This window comes from Eupeodes corollae, chromosome 1, assembly GCF_945859685.1.
Source record: "Eupeodes corollae chromosome 1, idEupCoro1.1, whole genome shotgun sequence".
Lineage (NCBI taxonomy): Eukaryota > Metazoa > Arthropoda > Insecta > Diptera > Syrphidae > Eupeodes > Eupeodes corollae.
Window position 1 is genome coordinate 84,624,866 of NC_079147.1, and position 26,780 is coordinate 84,651,645.

General features: G+C 33.5%; 1 protein-coding gene across 1 annotated transcript in view; it reads right to left on the reverse strand.

The window, feature by feature from the left end:
• Positions 1-26,780, reverse strand: part of LOC129941017 (FERM domain-containing protein 8) — a 57,965-nt gene that overhangs the window by 2,486 nt on the left and 28,699 nt on the right. The window contains exon 6 of the mRNA XM_056049556.1: positions 22,800-22,956. Coding sequence (XP_055905531.1) covers positions 22,800-22,956 — 157 coding nt within the window. The remainder of the gene's footprint in view (positions 1-22,799; positions 22,957-26,780) is intronic.

Genomic DNA, 26,780 nt, shown 5'->3' on the forward strand with positions numbered 1-26,780 from the left:
GAAGCCCAGGCCTGTAAGGAGTGGTTATGTGGCCCCATGTGTTAAATCGAGGACCTGTTACTTCAAGTTGAAGGTCGTGCGTCAGGTTCACTTCACGAGCGCATAAAGAAAACCCAGTTGCGAAGCACTAACAAGTATCATATGCGGACGGATTTACTGTTGACAACCCACGCTTTAGACTGCTATAAAGCATACATCTCTGTCAAGAATGAAATACTCTGATACTTACTATGGTGACTGTTACCAAGAAAACCCAGAACGATTATTTGGATGCGGCTTTGTCATTGAAGTTAGACTCAGGCAACAAGTCTTGAGCAATAGGTGTATCAACGAGCGCCTTATGACAATTCGCATCTTGGCTTAATCCGGCATTGCTAGCCTTATCTACGCACACGCCCCCACAGAAGAGAAGGTTGACAACACCAAAAATATGTTCTTCGAGCTTTAAGACAAAATTTATGAGGTATGTCCTACATATCTATAATATTAAAACTGTCCTGGGTGATTTAATTGCCAAGCTAGGAAGGGAAGACATCCTTTGGTGGGCGACAACACTGCCGATAGCGGATTCAGACTTACCGATTTTGATTAGGGGCAAAACATCGTGGTAGCCAGTACGCGTTTTCTACACCTCAACATACACAAAGGACATTGGAGTTCTCAAGACTAAGCTACCGTCAAATAGATTGAAAATATTGCGATTGACCCTAAACATGCTTCCGAGGGGCTAACATCGACTTGGACTACTACCTTAGCGTAGTACTAGTACCTTCATGTTTACGGACCTAAGGCAAAACAGGAATATGCTGAGAGAAGATACAACGTCGATCGACAACAAGGGATCGCCAAATCTTTCTCTGACCGAGTCACACATAACCTCTCTCGAAGTTTTCTGTCAACAACACAATGTGTTGAGAACCAGTGGCAACTTTACCAAAATATAATCAAAGGAGCCGCCTCTAACGTGCTGGGTTTCAAGCAACCACCAACAAGGAACCCCTGGTTTGATGAAGAATGCCGGCGGTAGAAGATGTTGATAGGTTTAAAAGCAGAAATGAAGTTCGAAAGTTTTATGAACAGATGAAACAAAATTTACAAGTATATAAACCTAAAACCCAAGACGAAAGTGGAAACATCATGGTGGAACCGAAGCCAATGCTGAGGATATGGATTGATCACTTCTGCAGACCATATTACGGCGACGACGAACCAAATTCCGCTGTCAGGCAGGTTGATCCATTCATTATAGACAACGAAAGCCAACAATCCCGTCTTCCCGACTTAAACGATGCCATAGCAGCTGGAGATGAATTGGTTATTAGCATGTACCAACTTATCCGTAAAATATGGTCGGAAGAAAATATGCCCGATGAATGGAACATTTCAAGGCCGCATAGTACGAGCTGTATAGAACCATGTTTAGTTTTCGCATCCCTGCCAAACTCTTCGGTTATTCGTGCAGGATGACCATGGAAAATTCCTGCTGCTTCATAAAGGTTGAAAACACCTTGACAGAATGTGTTCGATGTCAGGAAAGGCTTTTAACAAGTCTATGCACTGCGATTTCTTAACCATCGTCCTTGAAAGATTAGTGCAGATATCTCACGTCAAAACTGAACGCACTATCTTTCATAAGTCGGTCCAAATACTGGCATTACATATGACATTGACATATTCGAAAGACCTCAGAGTGATGTCAATGAGGCTTTTCTGAATATTGAGGCTGAAGCGGCCAAAATGGATTTAAGGCCAATGTGGGCAGAGTAAATGCTATTAAGAAAGGACCTACAACACCAAGGTTTCGGTCAAAACGTCACTATCAACAGGCTTAATATTGAGGTAGTTCAGGTCTACCTAGGTTTCGCTATGAACACAGACATCAATACCACCGCTAAGATCAAACGAAGAATAACTCTTTCAAACCGCTAAGAAAGCAATTGTCACTATATAAGATCTTCATCATCCCCGTCCTTCTGACCAAAGCGGATGAAAGCACCATTGGTCGTTTCGAGAGAAACGTTTTTCCCAAGTTCTATGATCCCGTATGTATAGAATGTGAGTAGACTAGAAGATGAAACTACAAGTTGTACGGGCTGTGCAGTGACGTAGACTTAGCCAGAAGGGTAAAAGTCAAACGACTGAGAAGGATGAATTAAATAGAACGCATTGAAACCAATGCTTCTGCACGGAACGTCTTTAAATCCACACCCACACGATAGCGCTGTAGAACTTTGGGTCAGGTAGCGCTCACAAAAGGAAAGTGACCTCACCAAACTTGGAGCGCGCAACTGATGATATCTACCTAGCGACGAAGCTAGTTGGAGAAGTTTGTTGGATAAGACCCTACTTCACACATCACTGTAGCACCACCTTAAAGCCTAGTACGGCTGCTGTTGCCAAACGAAAATTCCCATACAAAAATGACATGACGAAATCATAAACAAAAAATGTTGCTATATTTTTCGTTTTTCAGTACGCTGCTGAACGAAGAAATGTGTCATTTTAGTGGATAGCTGTACTAGATTACTTAGTATAATTCTCCACTCTTTTCGATCTTTCGTTTAGTTTGTTAGTGAAAACTAAAATTATTTACTCGTGACTTTCGGTGTTTTGACTTTGATTTAATTTGATTTAAGATTTAAAATAAAAATGGGTCTGTAAAATGTGTTCCAACAATACATTTCTGAATCGTATGTTGAAGATGGTGATATGCAAGAAGTGATGAAGACGAGCAGTGAACTTCAACTTCAAAAAAATAAACCGAAGACAAAAAAACTTGATTTCCCTTCGGAGGAAAAAAAAAAACTGGCTTCGACCAACGAAGCTATTTGGAAGTTGAAAAACTGCTCAACAAAATGTTAATAAATAGAATTCTTTTGCACATTTCTTTACCAGCAGCTGAATCTCAGAACTTGTCAATTGTTTTTCACAGTTGACAGAACTCCCCACAAATATTTTTCCGCTTTGGTTTTCGTTTTCATTTTACTCTGTACTTGGAGACCACCGAAAAAATTCTTTTCATTTCAGCTGCATACTACACTTAAGTAATGTAATGTTTGTATCATCTTTAACACTTTTGCTTTCACCAGCAATGTTTTCCACTAAGAGTGCATTATGATAATGTACATGCCTACGACATCCATCAGCAAAACATCAATTGTCAAAACTCCTTCAGAATTTAAACGATTGCTTGCCAGGATTGTAAGACAATTCTATTTTTTTGGAAAAAAAATTGTAAATTATTTAATGAATTTGACTTGAAGATTGCATTCATTTATTTCTCTTTGGGTACTTACAAATTTTGTAATCAATAATCATTTGACCTTAAAAAATGTGTTCGAAATTTGTCTTAAAATACAAAGAATCAAAAGAAAGTGAATGCAAAGACTTCAAGTGAAAGCAAAAACTTCAAAAGAATGCAAAGACTTCGAGTGATTTCCAAGACTTAAAGTGAATTCAAAGAATGCATAAAGTCTTAAATGATTGCATTCAATTGATTGGAGAGAAATTAATTGCAGTCTTTAAAGGTCAAAATATTGATGACATGAATGCAATCTTCACACTGAAGTCAATAGATATTGCATTCCCAAAAGCATACATACTTTAAGAGGCTTGTTGCTTGCGTATTCGATTATAAGAAACTATAATCATTTCTGGCGTATTTTAAGTCGCCACGTTTCAAGTAGAGTTTTTAATAATTTTAACGTGTTCTTTCTTAGCTTAGCCATACATACTCTCACATTTTAAACATTTAACTAAAACTATTAAATACTTCAGATGATAGCTGAATAAAATGAATGTCAGCAAAAATAAATTTAATAATCTTAATATATAAAAATCCAGTGTCATATGTATGTTCCCAGTGAACTCTTCATCAAATCAACCGATTTCAATAAAAGTTTGCATTTTATGTGTAATTTGGTCGTACTTAAGATATAGGATAGTTTATATATTGAGTAATGGTCTTAATTGTTTACATATAAGTTGCAAATGAAAAATTCTATACATAAAATCTACTGTTCTAATTATGTTTATGTTTTCTGAAATAACTTTTGACTTTGAAATAAAATTTTTATTATTCTGTTTTTGTTCTTTAAAGAGACGAATATTTCACCAATCAATATTTTTAAACAGGGTTATTTTGACTGCAAAATTGTATAATTTTTTTTTATTTTGATTGAATTTTAACTAACAATCTCTATTCTCAGTACAATGCCACCAAAAAAATCTAACCTCCTCAATGCCCGTAGCAAAAAAGCTCCACATCGACGTCTTGAAAGAGCTCACGAATCATTTGAGCAAAGAGAAGAAAGAAATGAAGCTCGAAGAATCCATATAGCAGATATTAGCGCACATGAATCAATGCAACAGCAAGATAATCATCTACAAGACTATTTATCAAGAACAAGAACGGCACGTGAACAACACATAGATTCATTTAGACAATGAAACCGAAAAAGTCAACGGACCAGCCGTGCATTAACACGAGAATCATGTTTAATTATGCATCAGACATTATTCAGCTGATCCCAAAGTTACCATCGGTGAGATGGACAAAATAATGAAACACCTAGAATCTGTTGTGCATCCGGAAAAGTTGTATTGCCATTACTCTCTACTCCACCTAAACCCTTGAAATCACTACTTTCTGGCATAGACAAACCATATAAAGACCGGAAACAAATCTGTCATTCTGGTTTGCCTACAAGCTGAAACGTCTACTTACACGCACCCTTAGGTCTAACATCAATTCACCGCTGCTAACATCAATTCACCACCCTCTAAAGTTAATTCACCACGAAAATAAGGAATAGTGCTGAGAAATTCTTTAGGGGTGGCACCTAGTGGCTACGGCGACATTAGCTATTGCATTTTTTGGGAAGAGTACGATAGCTCAGGCGACAAAGTTTGATGACGGATTTGTATAGAACAGTTAAAAACAAGTATTTTTTACTACGGGAGCGGGTCTGTTTCCCCCCATTTAGGAGGTAGGGACATTTTAAAAAAATATGTAAGTTAAATGGAAACAAAATAATGGTAATACTTACAACTAAGTTTTATAAATTTTTCAAAGCCAACACTTTTGTCTATTAGCTTTTTTTGAAATCAAGTCAAAACTATGCAAATTAGAATAGTTCCTTGAGATATTACATTTTTAAATAAATATTTATTAATGGAAACATCTCAGATGCCAACTTAAGACTAAAATCGAAAAACATTTTTGCTGTTAACTGTTGTTAAATATTGTTTAAGAAAGACCTTATGATTTCTTATACATGAATCACTTATTAAGAAAACAACATGTTCCTACGCGATTCTATTGAAATGTAACATAATATTTAAAATCATATTTTATGATCGAGAGGATCGTGCTTAGTGCTTATTATTATATTTTGGTTCATATTTTCTAATTAATAATGGAATAGATGTGTTAATTTGCATAGTTTTTGAAAAAAATTGTTTTAAGCTCAAAATTTGGCCAAAAAAGGTAAAAAAAAGTTTTGAAGTGTAATTTTTAATACTTAAATTATCTATTATTGTTTTTAGAATTCATTGTTCATATTTGTTTTTGATCAAAAACTGAAAACCAGATGATTTTATGTCTTCTTGTTCTTGAGAAAATTACCAAAAAAATATATTTCAATTGAATTATTGTTTCCTTCCTTGAGTATTTACATACGTAGTCTTATTTTGATAGGAATAATCGAATATTTATTAAAGTATACCCAAGATAAATAATTTTTTTTAAATAGAGCTTATTTAAATGCTAATGAAACTTTTGTAAGAAGAAGTGGCAAGAAATTGTTAATTTTTTATATATTTAAATACTATATTTAAAAGTGTGTACTACGTATAATACACTTTTCAATTCATTTGTTGTATTATGTAAAGAAAACCTGAAATATATTAGCGAAAATGTAAAACATTATTTTTTTTTAATTTTGAATCTAATATAGAGTTCTGATTGAGGTAAAATTAAACGTTCCAAAAATTATATTTTTGAATGTTATAATAATTCTTTTTTTATCGAATTTAAAAACGATGACTATTTCATAAAAGAATTTTGATAATTACAAAACAGTGACCAAGTTTTAACAATTTCAATATAAGTTTAGTTTTTCAAATAAAAATAAATAATAAAAGTGTGACATCACCTCAACATCACACATAACTTAAATGTTTATTTCTTCGAGGTGAGTTTGAAAACGTCAACAAAAATTCCAATGTTCGCATTTTTAAACTTTTTCAATAGGAAAATACGAACATTGGAACTCACTCGGAGGTGCTTTTTTAAGTTGTTTTGTTTTTTACTAAAAAGTATGAACGCAAAGTTCCTACTCACACTTCAAGGATTCCAGGAAGGTATAAACCATTCCTGTAGGTACATTATTGTACCAAAGACACGACCGAATGAGTTCCAATGTTTGCATTTTTAAACATTTTCGATAGGAAAATGCAAACATTGGAACTCATTCGGTCGTGTCTTTGGTACAATAATGTACCTACAGGAATGGTTTATACCTTCCTGGAATCCTTGAAGTGTGAGTAGGAACTTTGCGTTCATACTTTTTAGTAAAAAACAAAACAACTTAAGAAAGCACCTCCGAGTGAGTTCCAATGTTCGCATTTTCCTATCGAAAATGTTTAAAAATGCAAACATTGGAACTCATTCGGTCGTGTCCTTGGTACAATAATGTACCTACAGGAATGGTTTATACCTTCCTGGAATCGTTGAAGTGTGAGTAAGAACAATGCATTCACACTTTTTTGTAAAAATCTAAAAAACTTTTAAGAACATGACCAAGTGAGTTCCAATGTTCGTATTTTGCGGCATTTTAGTAAACAAAACAATTCGTCGTAGAAGTCAAATTCTCACCACAGCTATTTTAATAAAAAAAAACATCTGTCAAAACAAGTAAATACACCGCATCGAATTGTTGTTGCATTTCAAATTTCAAAATGGACGTCATGACAAATTACAAATACAACAATGTAAACAAATGGGTGTTGGAGGGTAAAACGTACGAAAGATTCCGGTCTTTATATGGTTTGTCTATGCTTTCTGGCATTTCAAATGATTCAAAATCAATTTTGTATAAGACACGAAAATCACGAAAATTAAATTCTTGCTTTCAAATAACATCATTTGGAGCATCTAAATTTTTCGACCTCTCATCTGATGGTCGTAATTTTGAAACAACATTTAAAATACAAGGCCAAGTGTTGCATGCGAAATGAAGATCCAAAATTTCTGCAAATCTACTTCATGGGCAGTTGTGAAGAACGTGTGACAACTTGATGCCAGTTTAATTTTATTAAACAAGCAGAAGAGAGAGCAATTGTATTATTGTTGGAAATATTTTTAGAGAACCATAATCATCTGGTACAACTGTTCAAAAGAGTATCACCACAATTGAAAAATGACAATTATTAAATTGTCATTAAAGATGACAAAGTATTATGGTAGGTGATCCAGTTGACAAAATTGCACACCGAAATAATACAGTGCGTAGAATTTCAGATAAACGAGTACACCGTTTTTACGACGCACTCCAGTACCCATTGATATGTTGTCCTTGCCAGACACTGTTGAAACTAAAAATGATCTGATCGTGAGTGTCTCCCCAGATATAATAAATAACTATCTAAATCACAATTGGCTCAGTAATCGTGCTATTCTGGAAGCAAAAAATGTTGATGTAGATCTTATTCACTACCAGATACAACAAATATTAGCAGGCGATATAAAGTCGTTTAAGTCAATCGTCGCTACTGTCGATGAAGACGAGGCAGTGAATTTTCCAATTGAATTTTTGAATTCTTTAGACATATCAGGAATGCTAGCACACAATCTTTGGTTAAAAATTGGATCACCGATTATTCTTCTGCGTAAACTATGCATGGGTACACGTTTGGTTATCAAAAAAATTACCGGAAATGTTCTCGAAGCAACTATTTTGGCAGGAAAGTTTAAAGGAGAAATCGTTCTGTTAACACGCATTCCAATGATACCGTCAGATTCTCCAATACCTTTCAAAAGACTGCAATTTCCTATCCGTTTAGCTTTCGCGATGACTATTAACAAATCACAAGGACAAACAATGTCTATTTGCGACTTAGACTTAGAGAATCCATGTTTCTGTCATGGGCAATTACACGTGGCCTGTTCACGTGTAGAGAGACCATCGAGTTTACTTGCGTTGACAAAAGACAGGCTGACCAAAAATATTGTTCATCGATTGGCACTTCAGTAAACTTTAACTTTATTTAATTTATGTTAATCATAGTTTTTATTAATAAAATAAAATTAAAGATGTTATGTAAATTAGTGTTCAATTTTGTCTATTAAGTCCTTCTTTAATTACTCAGCCACAGCAACGCGTGGTCGGGTCTGCTAGTATTTTATAAATTTTGAATGTTTTGAATAATTTCATTCATCAAATAATGATTTATCAATGATGTGACATTTTATGATGAAAAATAAATAGGTAAGAAAAAATGGTTTTTAACTTCAAAAAGGTTAAATTTTTGTAAGAATGGTACAAGATTTGTTTTAGGGTACATCCATTTTTACGTTTAAAATTATTAACGAACATTTCTGGATTTACTATTATAACAAAAAATACTAGATTGCACAATTTACAGAGAAATGGTATTTTCTACCTTACTACTGAAAAACTTATAACATTTATACAATAATAATATCACAGATACAAGAAGTTTTTAGAAGGAAAAGCTACATGAAAAACCTTCATTTAATTTAAAAATAAGTATATTTCCGTAAGAAGAAAGAAATGGGTTCGTGTGAATCACAAGAAAAAAAGATGTTGTTTACATATCAGAAAAACAAAAAATAAAAACATAATTATGTTTATCACAGTAATGTATATAAATAATTTAAAATAATAAATAAATAAATGACAAAAATAAATATTTAAGCAAATAAATAAATAACAATAATAAATAATTAAACAAATAAAAAAATAAATAAATAAATAAATAAATAACAAAAAAAATAAATAATTAAACAAATAAATAAATAACAATAATAAATAATTTAAAAAATAACAAAAATAAATAAATAGATAAACACGAAAAAAAGTAGATAAATAAATAAATAAATAAATAAATAAATAAATAAATAAATATATAAATAAATAAATAAATAAATAAATAAATAAATAAATAAAAAAATAAATGAATAAATAAATAAATAAATAAATAAATAAATAAATAAAAAACATAAATAATAAACAAGCAAATAGAAAAATTACAACACCTTAATTAGATAAATTTAATATTAGGTTGTTGTCAGAACAACTGCACAATATTTTATATCGATCGTATAATTTTGAGATTCGAAATGCAACTTTTTCAATTTTTGCTTCTTGGTGCAGATCCTCCGTAGAATAATGCCAGGGATGATTGAGCATCATTTTTAAAATTTTATTTTGCATAATTTGCAGCCTTTTAATATGACTTTTAGCACATGTTCCCCATACAGGAGAACCATATAGCATTATACTTTGAAAAATTACTTTGTATAATAACAATTTGTTTTCAACACTCAATTTGGATTTACGATTTATAAATGGATATAAAGTTTTTATCGCCATATTAAGTTTATTTAGTGTTTCTTGAATATGCAAACTAAATGTCAACGTTTTGTCCAGGTGCACCCCAAGATACTTAGCGCTCGATTTCCATTCAGTTTGAACCCCATTCAACTGAAGCCTATTGCTTGGAAGGAAACAGGCTTTCCTTTTTCTAGTGAAAAAGAGGGCCTGTGTCTTGGAAGCGTTTAATTTTATTTTCCAATCATTGCAATATGATTGCACTGAGAACAAAGCAGATTGCAGATTTGTTTCGATTAAGGAACCAATTGCATCTGTTGCATAAATGCAGGTATCATCCGCGAAAATTGCAGTTTTACAGTTATGGGGTTTCGGAAAATCATGTGTGTATATAATATACAATAAGGGCCCAAGAACGGATCCTTGAGGTACACCTGCAACAATTTCAATTACATCGGAATACCAATTATTAACGGAGACTTTGAAAGTGCGTTTTGTAAGGAAGGATAAGATCATTTTTACAAGATAGATTGGAAAATTTAAAATAAGAAGTTTGTGAATGAGTCCCTCGTGCCAAACGGAGTCAAATGCTTTTTCGACATCAAGAAAGACCATTCCCGTACTTTTTCCTATAGTAAGGCTGTGTTTAATATCTTTCGGTATTCTGTCAACCTGTTGCATAGTACTATGATGTCTCCTAAAACCAAACTGTTCCTGTGGCAGGATATCAAACTGTTCCACATGTTGTAATAGTTTGCTTTTTATTAATTTTTCCAAGCACTTACTTAAAGAGCTTAATAAACTAATTGGCCTGTAGCTAGAAGGCAGGCAAGCATTTTTGCCCGGCTTAAAGATTGGGATTACTTTTGCCGTTTTCCAAGTATTTGGAAAGTATCCTATTTTAAAACATGCATTGAAAAGCACAGTTAAAAATTGTATACCTTTTTTAGGAAGATTTTTTAGAAATAAATTTTTTAACCCATCAAATCCTGGTGATTTGGTATTTTTAAGACTTCGTAATATATCTTTTAAATCATCAGTGGATATAATATCATCGGTAAAATCAATAGTACTAGTATTAAGCCTTTGTATTGATTGCGAGACGTTGTTTTCAATATAACTGTTTATAGTTATATTGCTTGCAACTAAGTTAAAGCACCTGCTTTTTCTTCGTTTGAAAGCAATACTGTATTACCTATCTTAAAGGATGGAATGTGAAATTTTTTCTTCTTAACAACTTTTATAATATTCCAAAAGGGTTTACTCCCTTTATCTAAGCCTTGAAGCTTATGGTTCCAAGATTGATTTCGGAAATCGGCAAGCAATATTTTTATAATTTCGTTTAAGGTTTTTATTTCAGAGAAGTAAAATTGATCTCTTGACCTCATCCATAAAGTTCTATATTTATTTCTAATTTTTATGGTTTCTACTATTTGAGGTGGTAATGCGTTACCATTGTTCCGGAGATTAATTTTTTTTGGAACAGATTGCTCAAAGCTTTCAAGTACAGAGTTCGTGAAAGCACTCACAGACTCATCAATTTGAACAAAATGTATGTCATTAGAATTAATGACCGGTATATCTCTTAGTTTTTGTCGCAAAATGCTTTTAAATCTGTTCCAATTTGTGTTTTTAAAGTCATAGACAATATTACATGTCTCTACAGGGGTAGAATTAATTCCTATAAGAACTGGCAAGTGATTTGAACTAAGATCATTTACAACGTTGGGTTGGGTAAAAAGCTCGGGCGTGTTAGTTAGGAAAAAATCCAGAGTGGAGGGATTAGTTCGATTATTCGGGGGAATGCAGGTGGGGTGAGGTGGGTATAAAATGTTAAACGGATGCCTTGAATTTAAATCTGACAAAATATTGCCCCAAGCATTTGCCCTACTACAACCCCAATTCTGGATTTACTATTATAACAAAAAATACCTGCATTGTTTGGAACAGTCCAAACAAATATTTGAGCTTAGACTACAAGTCGTCAAAAACGCTGCTATGTGTTAAGGTTTTATCCGCCGATGCAAGAAGTTTTTTATACGTTCTGATTTGGCTCTAATTTTTTTAAGCAAAATAGAGCTTTAGAAATTATAGGTTCCTAAGTTTCTTGTCTATTATTATTTTTAATTTCTATTTTCAAAATCAATGCGTAAGTACAATAGTCAATTACATTCCTCCAATGAAACAATTCAAAAGTCTAGTATCCGTACTTCTAAAAATGCCCATATGTGAAGTGCAGACATTTTTTTTAGTCGAACTACACGGATGTGAAATGCTTTACCTGACTCACTATTTCCCAGTAATTACAATGTACAGACATTCAAAATCTAGGTTTATCAGTATCTCATTTAACAATTCTATCCTACTTTCCAAGTTGTTCGAAATGTGTATCAATATTTAGAGGATATCCATATCCCCCCGAAGTCCGCGCACAATATAAATACAAAAAACCTTTTTTGTACCCTTTATATATTAAGATAAAACTGTCTATGAGGGCTATGTTTATGATATAATGCATATTGACTAAAGTTTGGTGTTTTTTCGAGATTCTAAATCTGTTTTTGAAATGTCACAAAAAGACTGAATTTCAATATCTACAAATTACCAATTTATGAAACACCCCCAGTGGCAATAGGTCAGGAGAAACACAAAACTTTAGTGCTAACACATTTAAGATTTATAAAGCTTAGATTATGTTTATCTTATGCCATTCCCGTTTCCAAACAAAAACAAAATTTAATTATCTAATTTAAAGTGTTTAATTTCTCACCATCAAAGGGCTTTCGACGTGTCTCTCAAAACAAAAACTCTTCAACTTCATCTCATTATTCCCCTAAAGCTGTTTTTATCAACGATTATACCTTCAGTATACGAAAGCATTAAAACCATCAAGTTTAAGAAAACAATAGACATACCACTTCATTTGTACATGGAAAATCCATAATCCACAACCCTTTTAGTATAATATTCCTTATCCTTATAAAGATACTTATATACTTTTACATCCGAAGAAGGATTCTTTACCTGATGTACATAATATAATGATTCAATCTTAAGAAAACACACAAAATCCAAAATCTGACATTTGCATCTTCCTCCCAGCTCAATCAATCCTGATGGAAAGCTAGAGTAAATCCCTTTTGGCAACAACAGTAAATTTTACTCTGTCCCTACGCTAATTCCCTCGAATAACTTCGATTAAAATTAGTCAATAAATTCAAATTATGTTCCAGCAGGTAGGCAAGGCATCCAGAAGGATACATTATTAACAATAAGGACATTCTTGCATAGGATTCATTCAAATATACAATAAAAAAAAGAAACACCCTTGTGTGAAAAGGAGCCCCTGTCAATGTCACCTGAAAATTCCCATTGACTTAATGCTCTCCCATAAATAAATCCTCGGGCTTCGCATCCGGCGCGTTGCCATCGTCGTCGACGGTGTCATCATCAACGTTCTCCTTTTGGGTCTCCTACTGGCTCTGAGTTCGTTTTCGTTGTCGCGGATGCTGGTCCCATTGGATCAGCCGTATGCATCAGGCAAATTAATTAAACCCGCGCGCAAGGATATTCTGATGGTTCAACCTCCAACAAAAATGAACCGAAAAAAGAATAATAAAAAGAAAACTCAAAATGAAAAGAACAAGGAGCAAACAATGAGGGTACAAAAATTAAGACACGTGCAGCATCATGAATTAGCTCAGCGGGACGCGGAGAAAAAGGAAGAGATCCTATGAATAGGAAATGATGAGTGATGCTCTCTGGCGAGATGTCACTCCTACAGAGTTCTACATAACTACCCCAATCCAAGCTCTAGGACAAGCGTAGACTCTTGTGCACCTCCTTCGTCACCGCGCCACCACGCCGCCGCTCGCTGACGCTCTCATCCAACACCATATTTTGGACCATCAGGCACAAGAACATCCTTATCCTATTAGGATCCTATACTAGAATAATAATTACTTCCACTGAATTTGTTAATTCTTCAGGATGTGTGTCGGAAGTTATAAATAAATGACATTGAAGAGATTATGCCTGTTGGAGGATCTTGACTATGGAACTGAAGGTATTATTACCACAACCGAACTTGGGTGAGCTTGGTGCATTAATTACACTCCTTCCACTCTGAGTTGAGGACCTACTCCAGGCTTTTGTGATTCCACCGACACATACCAACTACTTCTTCCCACCTACCGCTGCTGACACTGCACCCGCTTGATGCCAACGTTCGTGTCGCCGCTTTGTAGAATCTCAAATGACGACAAAGCAAAGTCGGTAAGGTAGATAGGTACAACGTAGTCGTCGTCGGTTTTGGTAGACGAAATTTAAGCATTTACTAAGAGGGTGCGAGGTTTTGTGTTTGTATAAATAAGATGGTTAGAACAGAAGTGCACCGTTATACAGTTATAGGAGACAGGACACAAACTGCAAAGGCAAAAGCAAACGCACTGAGCCCAGGTTCTGTCTGTCTATTCAAAGATTTTGGTTTCCGTGCATAAGCATTGCTTAACGAGATTAAAGCAACAAACAGCAATTGTTGGGAAAAGTTTCCTTTTACCCTCGTCCTTGCCTCGTCCATCGCATCATCATCGTACCCACTTGCCTTGTCTTCTTCGCGTTTAAATGACTTGACTATATTTTATCCAGGCTCCAGGGTTGTCTTGGGTCAATGTTGTTACTTGCTTGAGGCGCATCAAAAGTCATATACACTACACATGAGTATAGTTCTAGGTACTATATAAAATAATGTTCAGAACATGTCAAGGTCCTCATAGAATACAAAAAGGTATAGTAGATGTACAGGACACATTTCAGTAATTTTTTTTTTAAATATATCTGTAGAACAAAGATATTGTGAGGACCTACAGGAGTTAAATATTTATTCTTGAAGTAAATTTGTACTGAGTTTTTTTGAAAACAAAATCACTCTTTAAATGAAATTCGGTTTTCAGAAAAATGAAGAATGAACCATAATATTGGAAACTTTATGTACCTCAAGTATTTACACTTCCTGATGAAATTGAAATTACTTATCGATGCTTGATAGTTTGAACCTCAAGATAAATTAATTTTGGTTGGTTCATTAGACCAAAAGCTCACAGCAAAATTTGGGTCATAAAAGTTAATCGAAATATGACGAAATTATTTGGAAGCTGTGGAAAATCTAATGGCAAAAATCGATGTCTTGCAGTTTCCGGTCGAGGCGCTAAATTTTGTGTTGAATTTAGATCACTTGTAACTTAATGATAAATTCAGGACGGATTTATTGTTAAAAAGATTAATTTGAATATTCTTTCAAGATATGTACATTTGTACAGTTAATGTCAAATAAATATGACATTATACAATTTTCAAGAAAAAAAAACATAAGAAAAATAAGCGTATAACGAAAACGTTTGTTGGGCAAAAATAAATACCATTTTCGATTTCAGCAACTTCTTAATGATCTTAAAATTATAATTTTGTTTTGATTTTCCTACGATATCATTTTGTTAAAATGTGTGTTATAAGAAGATTGTCTGGCAGATTTACGGCCGCCATGAATTTTGAGCTTAATTAAACGATTTTTATAAAGATGTCTGTGCATGTGTGTGTACATACGTTCAAAAGTCGCATCGGTAAGCCCGTACGTTTGTACATTCGATAAGCTTTATTCGTCGTCCATATCTTAAGAACCAGTACATAGCAATTTAAAAAAAAGGTGAGCATTGTGAACCCTAAATATCTCACGAATCAATAACACTAGAGATTTGAATAAAATTTTATATTATATACTACCTTTTACCCGCGACGTGCGTCGTCGGCATTAGATTGTTTTTTTTGGATAGTAGTATGAGAAAACCTGAGCTGTACTTTTTTGTACGTATGTTTGAATTGTACCGAGATGGGCCATACTAAGTGTGATTGTCATAGGTTAGGATGGGTTAGGTTAGATTAGGTTAATACATTTTTAGAAGAAGATAGGTTACTGCAATACATTTTTATATACGAAGTTTTTTGTTTTTCCTTCCTTGACCAGAACGTAAAGATTTTGGGGGCTTATTACTCGTGAGCACGCTGCATATAATTGTCAATGGGAAAAACAGTTTTTTTTTTTTCTAATTTACACCTGCAACTTTCAGCTTTTGCCATGAGATTTATTTATTGTTATTGCAAATGCTGCTTTGAGAAAAAACTGCACTCTTACTGAAACGGCAAATCGGTTGGAAATATCGAAATGCGGGGAATTAAAACCTTTTTTTTCCTTTTGCTGATCCAGTCATGATTATGGATTTTATAGTATTTCGTCGTTGGTGCGTCGAGATTTCTCATTAACAGGACTGGAACACCCACCTTCAATCCCAACTTATGAGAAGGCACCTCTGATAATTCCAAAGAATTAAGAAACTATATTGGGTATTCAACCGCGTGTGACCCTGGCCCACTCACTCGCCCCGCGCCTCAGACGAAACAGAATTATCAGACAGACCCAGTGAACTATTTTGTTGTACCCACAAAGCTCGTGTTTGGCGATGAAAGATTGAGCATAGCGAAATTTAGGTTTAAAATTATTATTTGTGGAACTTGATGGGAGCCACTGTTTGCGTCTAACGTTGAGGGCTTGAGGCACGTGCTGCGAAGACCGCGTTAATATACGTGTATGATAGAGTCGAAATAAAAGATTTTTAGAAATATGTCTGAGCGTACGTGTTTTCGTACGTTCGTACGTTCGAACGTCCGTACGATCGCGAAGTTTTTTTCGTTGTCTATAGCTCAAGATCCAGAAGAGATATCGATTTCAAATAAATTTTGTTATACAGACAGGCAGAAAGGGCTCTCAAGAAAATTGCGTGGGGGTTTTTTTTACCATAGAAGTTTGAAAAAAAGGTGAACATTTTGGTTAACCCTAAATATCTTACGAACCAAAAACACTAGAGACTTGAATTAAATTTTATATAATATATTGGAACGTGATATCAAAGAAGTATATTTTTTGAAAAAGTCCATTGAACGGTTTTTTATAAATCAAATAAACTAAAAAAAAAAATTCTCACCTCCAAAATTGTACGACTAAAATATGATTTCATCTCAAAAATAATTTTGTTTAACGAAGAATAATGTTTTTGACATCTGATAAAATTTAAAAAAAAAATCGAATTTACAGTTTTTTTATAAAAAATAAAAATCTTAAAAAACAGTACTTAAACTTGGTAAACATTGAATATCGATTCAAATATCTTTTCAAAAACTTGAAATTAATGCTTCAAACTTAGTTTATCTTATAAGAAATATTGTTTTCAACATTCTGAAAAATGTTGAGAAAAATCGAATTGAAAGTTTTCTTACAAAAAATTACAAACTAAAAAAAACTTAACAAATGTTTGTGAAAAATTATTTTCGACTTAAATATCTTTTTAAAAATTTGAGCTAATAGCTTTTAACTAATATTTACTTATAGGAAATATTTTTTCAACATTAGGACAAATTTTGAGAAAAATCAAATTGACAGTTTTTTTTTGGTAAAAATTTACTTACGACTCAAAAAGCTTTTAAAAATTAAAAATGTTCTCTTTAAACTCTTTTTATTTCACAGAAAATATTGTGTTCGATATTCAGTAGTTTTTTTATTAAAAAATCCGTTTTTTTCAAAAAAAAAAATAAAATCTGCAAAAAATAGTACGCAAATTTGGTAAACTTGATGTTTGGTTCTTGATATCGCTGAAATTAATTGCATTCATCTAATTTGTAAAAATTTAAGGTAAACATTTGTTTTTCGACTTAAAATCTATTAACAAAACTAGATTTTCTATTTAAACTTTTTGTGGATATGAAAAATGTTGTTGGTAGTTTAAAAAAAATTTAAGAATAATTCAACTGACAACTTTTTTAACCCAACACGAAAACTAACAAACTTTTAAGCAAGATAAATCGACAGACTGGATGGGAAGTTATCAGTGTGGGTTGCATCCCAGCCTCTTTTTTCATTAGGGTTGGGAATGCGTTGTTTTCCCGTAGTAACAATTTCACCCAAATATTATTCAAATCTTTGGCAATTTAGGAGTTAAAGCGATCAGATTCCCCAGACAGACAGAGTTACTTTCGCATTCATTATATTTGTAAAGATTGTAACGCGATACCAAACAAGTATATTTTTGGAAAAAAAATTCCAACTAAACGTTCTTTTTTGTAAATAAAAAAAACTGAAAACAAATATTTGTCACCTCTAAAAATTGTAAGCACGAAAACCGTTTTTATCTCCAAAACAATTTTGTGCAACGAAGAATACCGTGTTTAACGTCTGGTAAAATGTTGATAAAAATCGAATTGACAGTTTTTTTTACAAAAAAATTAAAAACCTAAAAAAATATTATTTAAACTTGGTAAAAATTGATTTTCGACTCCAATATTTGAAATTATGGCTTCCAACTAAGTTTATCTTATAAAAAATAATGTTTTCAACATTTGGAACAATTTTGAGAAAAATCAAGCGAACTGTTTTTTTTACAAAAAAAAAACTTGAAGTTGGTAAAATTTGATTTTCGAAAAAATCGAATTTACAGTTTTTTTTTAGAAATTGATTTTGAAATTAAACTATTTGATCATATAAGAAATATTGTTTTTTAATTTTTAGTAAACTTTTTGCGAACAAATGTTTTTGAAGTCGAGAATTATTAAAACAAAAAAAGATATTTTTAACTTAAATTTTTGTATCTCACACAATTTATTAGTATGCATATTTTGTTAAGGTTTTAAGCAAGATAAAATGACAGATAGGGTGCGAAGTCATCAGTGTATCGCATCCTAGCCTCTTTTTCAAAAAAATGAGCCACATATTTCGACTCATGTGTCTTTTTTTCTGTTAAAATTTTCGTTGAGAGTCTGTAATGTAGGAAAAAATATTCTAATGGGACTCATAGCAACTCTATCTAACAACTTCCAATCTTAGCACTTTTAAAAAAAAATATTTTTTTTCTAATGCACCAAATTGTAATTTTAGGAACTTTAAAAAGTATGTAATCACTTGGAACGTTAAACCAATGTAGTTTGGTACTTTTTGTAGGTTTTTATTTCTTATAAGAAAACTTCGGAATATTTTTAAAAAGATGCCAATTTTATGGTAAACAGAAAAATTGTTTATAAAATGAAATAAATTATAAATAAATATCTTATTTTGATCACAAGATAACAATAGTAGTTTGTATTAAATAAAATAAATATAAATTGAATAAAAAACACTGTTTTTTATAAGATCAATTTAGATTTCAGCCGTTGCCTTGATAAAATAAGTTTTTATCACTTTAAAGACTATAGGTAGGTTTTATTTTTTTTGTATGTAAAAACAACTCTCACTTCGGTTGCCTCAAAATTTCACTAGATGTCAAAAACGTTATTCTTCGATGCATTAAATTAATTTGGAGGTAAAATCATTTTAATTTTTTTTTGGAAAAATATTCGATGTAACAATTTGTTATTCCTAAAAAAAAAAAACCGTTTCTTGAGTTTTTTTCGAATTTACGCAACTATTTGATGTTAAATTAAAGTGCGTTATTTATGTGAGAGATATTTGGGGTGAACCATGTTAATAACTTTTTTATTTTGTTACAATTAAGATAGATTCGCCCGAACTTGCTCCTGCATCAAAGAGCATAATTAATACAACATTTAATTTAAGATTTAAAAATATATATACCCAATAAGTTTGTTTCCAAAAATGTGTTTTTTTTGTTCAAAATCGTCAGAGGGTTGTTTTTTTTCGAATTTATAACATGTTTCAATTTCAGTTTAATAATATTTTTAGGTTGCAGTTATTTGAAATATATGAATATACATTTTATGTTTGATTGAAGAGATATTAATCGCTTTTCGAGATATTGAATTTTGAAAATTTCGATAATCCGAAAACAAAACAATGATATTTCTTATTGTAAAATATTATTAAGATAATTAAGAGCTTGTGCAGAACAATCGGTTGACTAGTTCCTGTGAAAACTGAAACACAAAAAAAAGGTTCTATAGGGGCTACCCTTTGATGAAAATTGATGAAAATAAGCCAAGTAAAAAAAAAGAAAGAGGCAATTAAATACAAATCTTATCGCTTCGTTTTTGAGAACAATTAAAATTTCGATTTAAGACCAAAAAATTTGGACTACTGATATTTGTAGTCTTTAAAAAAAATACAATCTGACTCGAATCCGCTTAAGACCTTAACTTCTAAGTTTGAAATCAATCCACACAATGGTTTGGTCTGTAGGTGCGAGGATAGACATACAAACAGACAGTCGGAATCGGGCGACCCACTTTTTTAACTTCGCTAACATCGGAATGTCATGTTTAATTAAAATATCTATTTCAAATTTTGCATGCAATACTTGCAAAATAGTTAAAAACCAAATTTATTTGAAGTCGATATCTCTGTAGTATTCTGAACGAACAGACATACGAACGTACACTATACATGTTTCATACAGACATCTCTCTTAGAACCTTTTATTCAGGTTCAAGGGGCTTCAAAAAGTTTATAAATATCAAATTTTACATTTCGACTAATGTGATCGATGGCAATTATAATAATGGGAAATTTAAAAATGATTTCAAAAATCTTTCTGCCATGTATAATTATTATATTTTCTTAAGCTTCTTAAAAAGGAAAATGTACCATTGGCCAAGTAATGGCGGATCCAGTGACAACAGTGTTTCAAAATATTCTGATAACTAAAGTTGTCATTTTAGCAATTATTAAATTTTGTTAGCCTCCTTTACAAAGCTTTAAAGAACATTTTTTAGCGGTGAGTAAAAACTCATCTAAGAGTGTGACCCTCCCCCTGATGAAAAGTCTGGATCCGCTCTTGTGGCCAAGAGTATACAATTTGGTATCAAATGAAGAAATACATTTTAGTGCTACACCAAATAAAAATTAAAAAAATAATGTTAACATCAATAAAAAGCATTTTGCTCAACTTTAAAGTTCTATTATTCGCCTTTACTGCACAGATTTCGAGATTACTTTTTCATCAACGAATAATGTTTCAAAATGCATTCTTTAAATATAAAACACATAAAGCAAAGAAATTTTGAGATATTTAAATTAAAATAATACATTAAGTTTCGAAAATAAACACCTTCAAAACAGAAAGAAATTAAAGTACGTATTTGCCTTAACTCCGGTTTATTGTTCTTCAAAAATATTTTAAATGTATCCCTTCCAAATAAGTAACCCCATTTCATGATTAACATCAAAAAATACAAAGAAGCAAACTTAACTAATTTTAAACAATAAATTGTAAGCATCTACATAATTAAAAATCAAATATTCATTTCAACAATAATCCTAAAATGTATGTTGACTAGATTTACTGAGGTGAGTAAAAAATGTCCGCTTTACTTCCGGAATTGACGCATTTGATATGGGGCTAGCAGGGATAGATTTTGAAATCATACATAAATTTATATTATTTGCATAATTAATTACTGACCCTTACAGAATTATTGTTTTACTATACTCATATAAAAAATTAAGGGTTTATCCATTGCTTAATAAGATTGCTGATTTGATAATATTTAAAGCCGCTACGACGGACGTAATGGGTAATCACCGTGAGTATTAAATCCGGTTGCAGGATACATAATTTATTTTTGTCATGCAAGATTATCGCATCTGTGTCTGCTGCATGAACTTATTGATTTTAATAGATTAACACTTAATTCAATATAATAATACACGGCTAATAGATATGTAGTGTGGGAAACTTACTTTTTGTTTTTGAAATTTTATAATGGAAACTGAAGTTAGAATAATGACAAACATTTCAGAAACTTCAATACCAGGCATTCAAAAGCATTGACATTCAATATCAAAACTTCTTCGGGTGGTTAGGAACAAATTATTTGGTCATATTCGAAGCCCAGGAACACCATTTATTTGTTACCACATCAGAAATATTGAATGTCCTGAAGCTATTTTTCCCTATTACTTACTTTCTTGTGATAAACAACAAGAAAAATAAACAATAAACAAGAAAGATGGAATTTATTGCACAAACATTAAGCTATTACTCCAAACTTAGTGAAAATACCCAAATATAACAATAATACAATCTGATAAATTTAAATGTAGGAAAGTGCACTCAGGCGTATACGCACTATTTTATTTTATTTATTTTTAAAAATATTTTATTCAACAATGTTGCTTATTAAAAGTTAACCTATATTTTCCGACCTACGTTAAAGAAACCGATTATTAAAAATTTGGAATAATTATATAAGAAATTGAAGGACACTTGTGCATCTTTCTTTTAAGTCAGCAATATTTAGCTTCATCTAGGTTCAATATACAAATTTGTATTATTCAAAAGATTTCTTGATATCAGAGAAAACACAATAGTATTCCTTTAAAACCTTATTTCTTTTTTTAATTTTTTCTTAGGAGATGCCAATTGAAGTTAAGTATAGTTTAAAACTTTCTAAACGTTTACAATCACTGTCACTTTCACAGTCTTAAAGCTTGGCAAAAATAAAATACACCCCTGGTCGGTTCCTTGACGGTTTTATTGCGACTAAAAAGTAGAGACAGAGATAATGAAAATACATGCCATTAAGGATGCCACACCGTTTTAGTCCTACAACACCATCGAGGAAGACTGAAGAGACAGGGAAGTAGAGTCTGTTGAAATGAGGAAGGACTATTTGGGTTGTATAACAAAATAAAAGAAAAAACGAAAACAACAAATAACTCCTTAACACGAAATTGCTTTTTGTACAGTGTCAAACAAGCCAAGGACACATCGAGGAGAAATTCCCTAAGGCAACGTTACAATTTTACACAAAACTTCCAGACATCACACTCGAAGCCGTACCATATATAGCCTGTATAGGAGAAAGACCAACACGACAACGACGACGTTCAATTACTAGAACATAGAAGGCGGTAGACGAACCGAACGGACGGGGTAGATTTTCCTTGGTCAGAGCCAGATGAAACTTTATACATCATGATGTCCAAAATAGTTTTAACATCACAAAAAGGATATTTAAATTTTAAGAAGAAGGGTTTAGAGATTTAAGAGATTCTTTAGGAGTCTTATACGGGTCTTATATAAGTAAATACCATCCTATCAGTTTATAGGAAAATGTACTTTGTTTATTTATTTATTATTACCACGTTTGTATGAACTATCCAATGTTCATCTACCTACAGTTATATAAGGATATGAATTTATTGTATGTTTATTATAGAAGCAAACTTACCATCATGGATATGCTCTGTAACATTTCCATCACCACCTTCTCGTCGTCGTCTCATTTGTTCCGCAAAATGAGCAATTAAGGCATCCATCATAGCCGCTTGTCTTGAGAATATTTGCATCAGTTTTGATATTTGGATTCCGTTTTCCACCGCATCGAACTGGAAAATGACAGAAACATAAAATCAAAAAAATATATAAAAGACCAAAATTAAAGTTAATGAGTTGGAAAATTCTTTTAACAAAAATATATCATTTTTTTGTTGTTATTGTTCTAATAAACCATTAAATACAGGAAAGGACTTTTCTGTGGGTGGTCCGGACAAATCGGACACGATTATGAAATTCATATTAAATTTTTGTTGCTTCCAAATCATTTAACCAAAATTAATAAATCACTGGACTGGATTTTTAATTGGCTGGAATGGAATGATGCACTTTTTATGCGTGGAAACAGAGGGTTTTGTGTTCAAAAATTATCGAACAGCACAATAAAAATCGTCATAATTGGAGTCAATATCGCCAAAAAAGAGAAAATTTTGGAAGAATATTCGTGGAAATGGAAAATTTGTCTGGTTGTTTAATTGTTCTGCTTTGGTTTAAATTACTTCCATAAAATGCACGACTGGATCGTTAGTTGTAGATGACCAAATACAAATTTAAAATATTTTGAAAGAGATTTTAAATGTTCGTTAAAAATAAACATGTACCAATGTTATTAAATCTATAAATAACTAGATACGAATTAAATTCACCACAAGTAATAATTAATAATTAATTAACATTCCTTAGCAGACAACTATTGAATATAGAAATCGGAACACGATTTTGATAAGTTGATACCAAAGACTAAGCTGTATGAAGCATTAAAAACATAGCACGAAAAAATTTAAACTTATCACAACTAACAAATGTTTTCAATGATTGATAAAAGTTTTAATTTATTCAATGAGATCCTATTCATCAAGGGCAGACTTTTAATCAGGAGTAGTCGTGGCCACATGCTCAACATATAAAAGATTTTGTATTTATTGCTTAAAAATCTCCTGTAAAGGACATTAAACAAATTCAAATGACATAATGTGTATTATAACCTTAAATTTTCGTATTTCAGGGGCTAAGGTGACAACTTTAGTTGTTAAATATTATTTTAGAACGCTGTTATAGTCTTACAAGTCATAGTGTAACTGTTTAATTTACTTACTTACCTACTTACTTACTTAAGGTGGCGCTACATTCCTGTTTGAACTAGGGCCTTACCCAACAAACTTCTCCTTCTAGCTCTGTCCCTAGCTAGATGTCTCCAGTTTCGCGTTCCAAGTTGGGTGAGGTCACATTCCACTTGTGCGCGCCACCTGATCCGCGGTCTTCCTCTATTGCGCTGTCTTGTGCGTTGGGATTCGAAGACTTTCCGGGCCGGAGCTTTTGTTTCCGGACGAGTTTGGCAAGGATGCCAAAACTAGACATGGCTCTATACAGCTCGTCCCTGTAAATGCTTTCATATGCGGCCTTGAAATCGATGAAAAGATGGTGGGTGTCGATTTGATGTTCTTGGTGTTTTTTTCCAGGATCTGCCGTAATGTGAATATTTGATCAACTGTGGACTTTTCTGGTCTAAAACCACACTGATAAGGACCAATCAGGTTGTTGACTATGGGCTTTAGACGTCTACATATTACGGCAGAGAAGATTTTATAGGCGATGTTTAGTGTACTAATTCCTCTATAGTTTGTGCGGTTTAGTGGGTCTCCTTTTTTTCAGGGTCAGGCAAACAATACTGAGCTTCCATTCATCGGACATGCTTTCTTCCGACCATACCTTACAGATAAGTTGGTGCATGCTCCTAACCAACTTACCTCCAGCTGCTTTAAGGAACTTGACATTCAAGCCATCCGCTCCAGTGGCTTTATTAGACTTCAGCTTAGATATGGCAATCATTACTTAGTCTATGTCAGAAGGATGGGATTGTTGGCTTTCGTCGTCTATGTTAGTGGATCATCGTGCCTGACAGCGGAATTCAGTTCTTCGTCGCCGTTATACAGTCTGCAGAAGTGGTCCTTCCATATCCTCAGCATTGACTGCGGTTCCACTATGATGTTTCCACTTTCGTCCTTAAAGCCTTCGGTTATAGGTTTATGTACCTGTGAATTTCGTTTCACCTCTTCATAAAACTTTCGAACTTCTTTCCTGCTTTTATATATCACAACATCTTTGACCGCACACTTCCCATGCCCTCTCTTTTTCCTTCTGAGAAGTCGGCGTTCCTCTCGCCTCTTCTGCTCATAGAGCTCATGAGCAGTTCTCGTCCTTTTATACAGCGCCGCTTTGCGTGCCTGTTGTTTAGCTGCATTTGCCTGCCGAAATTCCTCATCAAACCAGGGGTTCCTTGTTGGTGGCTGTTTGGAACCCAGTACATCAGAGGCGGCTTCTCTGATTGCATCTTGGCAATGTTGCCACTGAATTTCGATACATTGTGTTGTTGACAGAAAACTTCGAGGGAGGTTATTTGTAACTCGGTCGGAAAAGGATTTGACGATCTCTGGCGATTGTAGCCATTCGACGTTGTACCTTCTCCCAGCACCTCCCTGTTTTGCCTTGCGTCTGGCAATCCGAAGTGCTACCTACAACGAGGTATTGGTCCGAGTCGATGTTAGCTCCTCGGAAAGTTCGTACATCCATAATGCTGGAAGCGTGTCTGGCGTCGATCGCAATATGGTCAATCTGGTTGACGGTAGATTGATCTGGAGGACTCCAAGTTCCTTTGTGGATGTTGAGGTGTGGATAACACGTACTGGCTACTATGACGTTTCACCCCGCAGCAAAATCTATGAGCCTGCATCCGTTGTCGGAAGTGTTGTCATGCAGGCTATTCTTTCCGATTATTCCACCAAAGATGTCTTCCCTTCCTAGCTTGGCATTTAAATCGCCTAGGAGCTCGAAGAACATATCTTTGGTGTTGTCGTCTTTCTCTTCTCGGGGGGCGTGCGCGCATATCAGACTGATGTTGCCGAATTTAGCCTTGATGCGTATGATCATGAGGTGCTCATTGATGTACCTATAGCTCAAGACTTCTTGCCTTAGTCTGGTTCCAATGACGAAGCCGCATCCAAATATGCGCTGTTGGTTTTCGTGGTAGCAGTCACCATAGTAAATATCGCAGTTTTTCATCCATTTTTTGCTCGACCCATCCCATCGTATTTTCTGGATGGCGGTGATATCTGCTTTATAGCGGTCTAGGGCCTACGCTTATTCTTCAGCAGCACGTGGTCTGTTAAGGGACCTAACATTCCACGTGCATATCCGAAGTTCGTTGTCCTTTAGTCGTTAGCGTTGGTTGTCAACAGTAAATCCGTCCGTATCAGAGGGTTGTTGGTGCTTCGCAACTATGAAAGCTTTTACGTGGCCAGGAAGTCACCCCGACGCACATCCCCCAACCTGGAGGGCCAGATCTTAAGTATAACTCCAAGGAATGGGAGCTGGATAAATCCGCTCCTTATAGGCCTGGGCTCCGAATAAGTCAAAGAAGCCCTATAAGGTGTTCACTAAGTAGTTCAACCTTACTGGAACTGTAGACGCCACCATTGGTTCCATCTCGGGAATTCGTGCACTGCCGTCTGGATAAGGAGAGGTGCCTAAGTGGAAACACCTGTCCCCACCTCTCTCGTTTGCTGCCTCCAACAACTTTCCACTGGGGTTTGAACCCAATCTCCAGTTTAGGTACTAGGCACCCGATGTTCACCACGGGGAGGTGAGAGAAGGAGTAGATAGACAGAGGTTGGTTTTGAGAAAAACCTGTGGACGCTTGTGTCCTCTTGAATGCCCATGTTTACCATTTGAATGTCTACCATTTGAACAACTGTTTTATTTGGTCGACTTTTTATAAGATTCCAACAGCAACGCAAAAATTTAAGAAATTGTTTGAAATTTAGCTTTTTTCCAAAAAGAATATATTCTTACAAAAATACAGACAAATTAATCCCCCTGG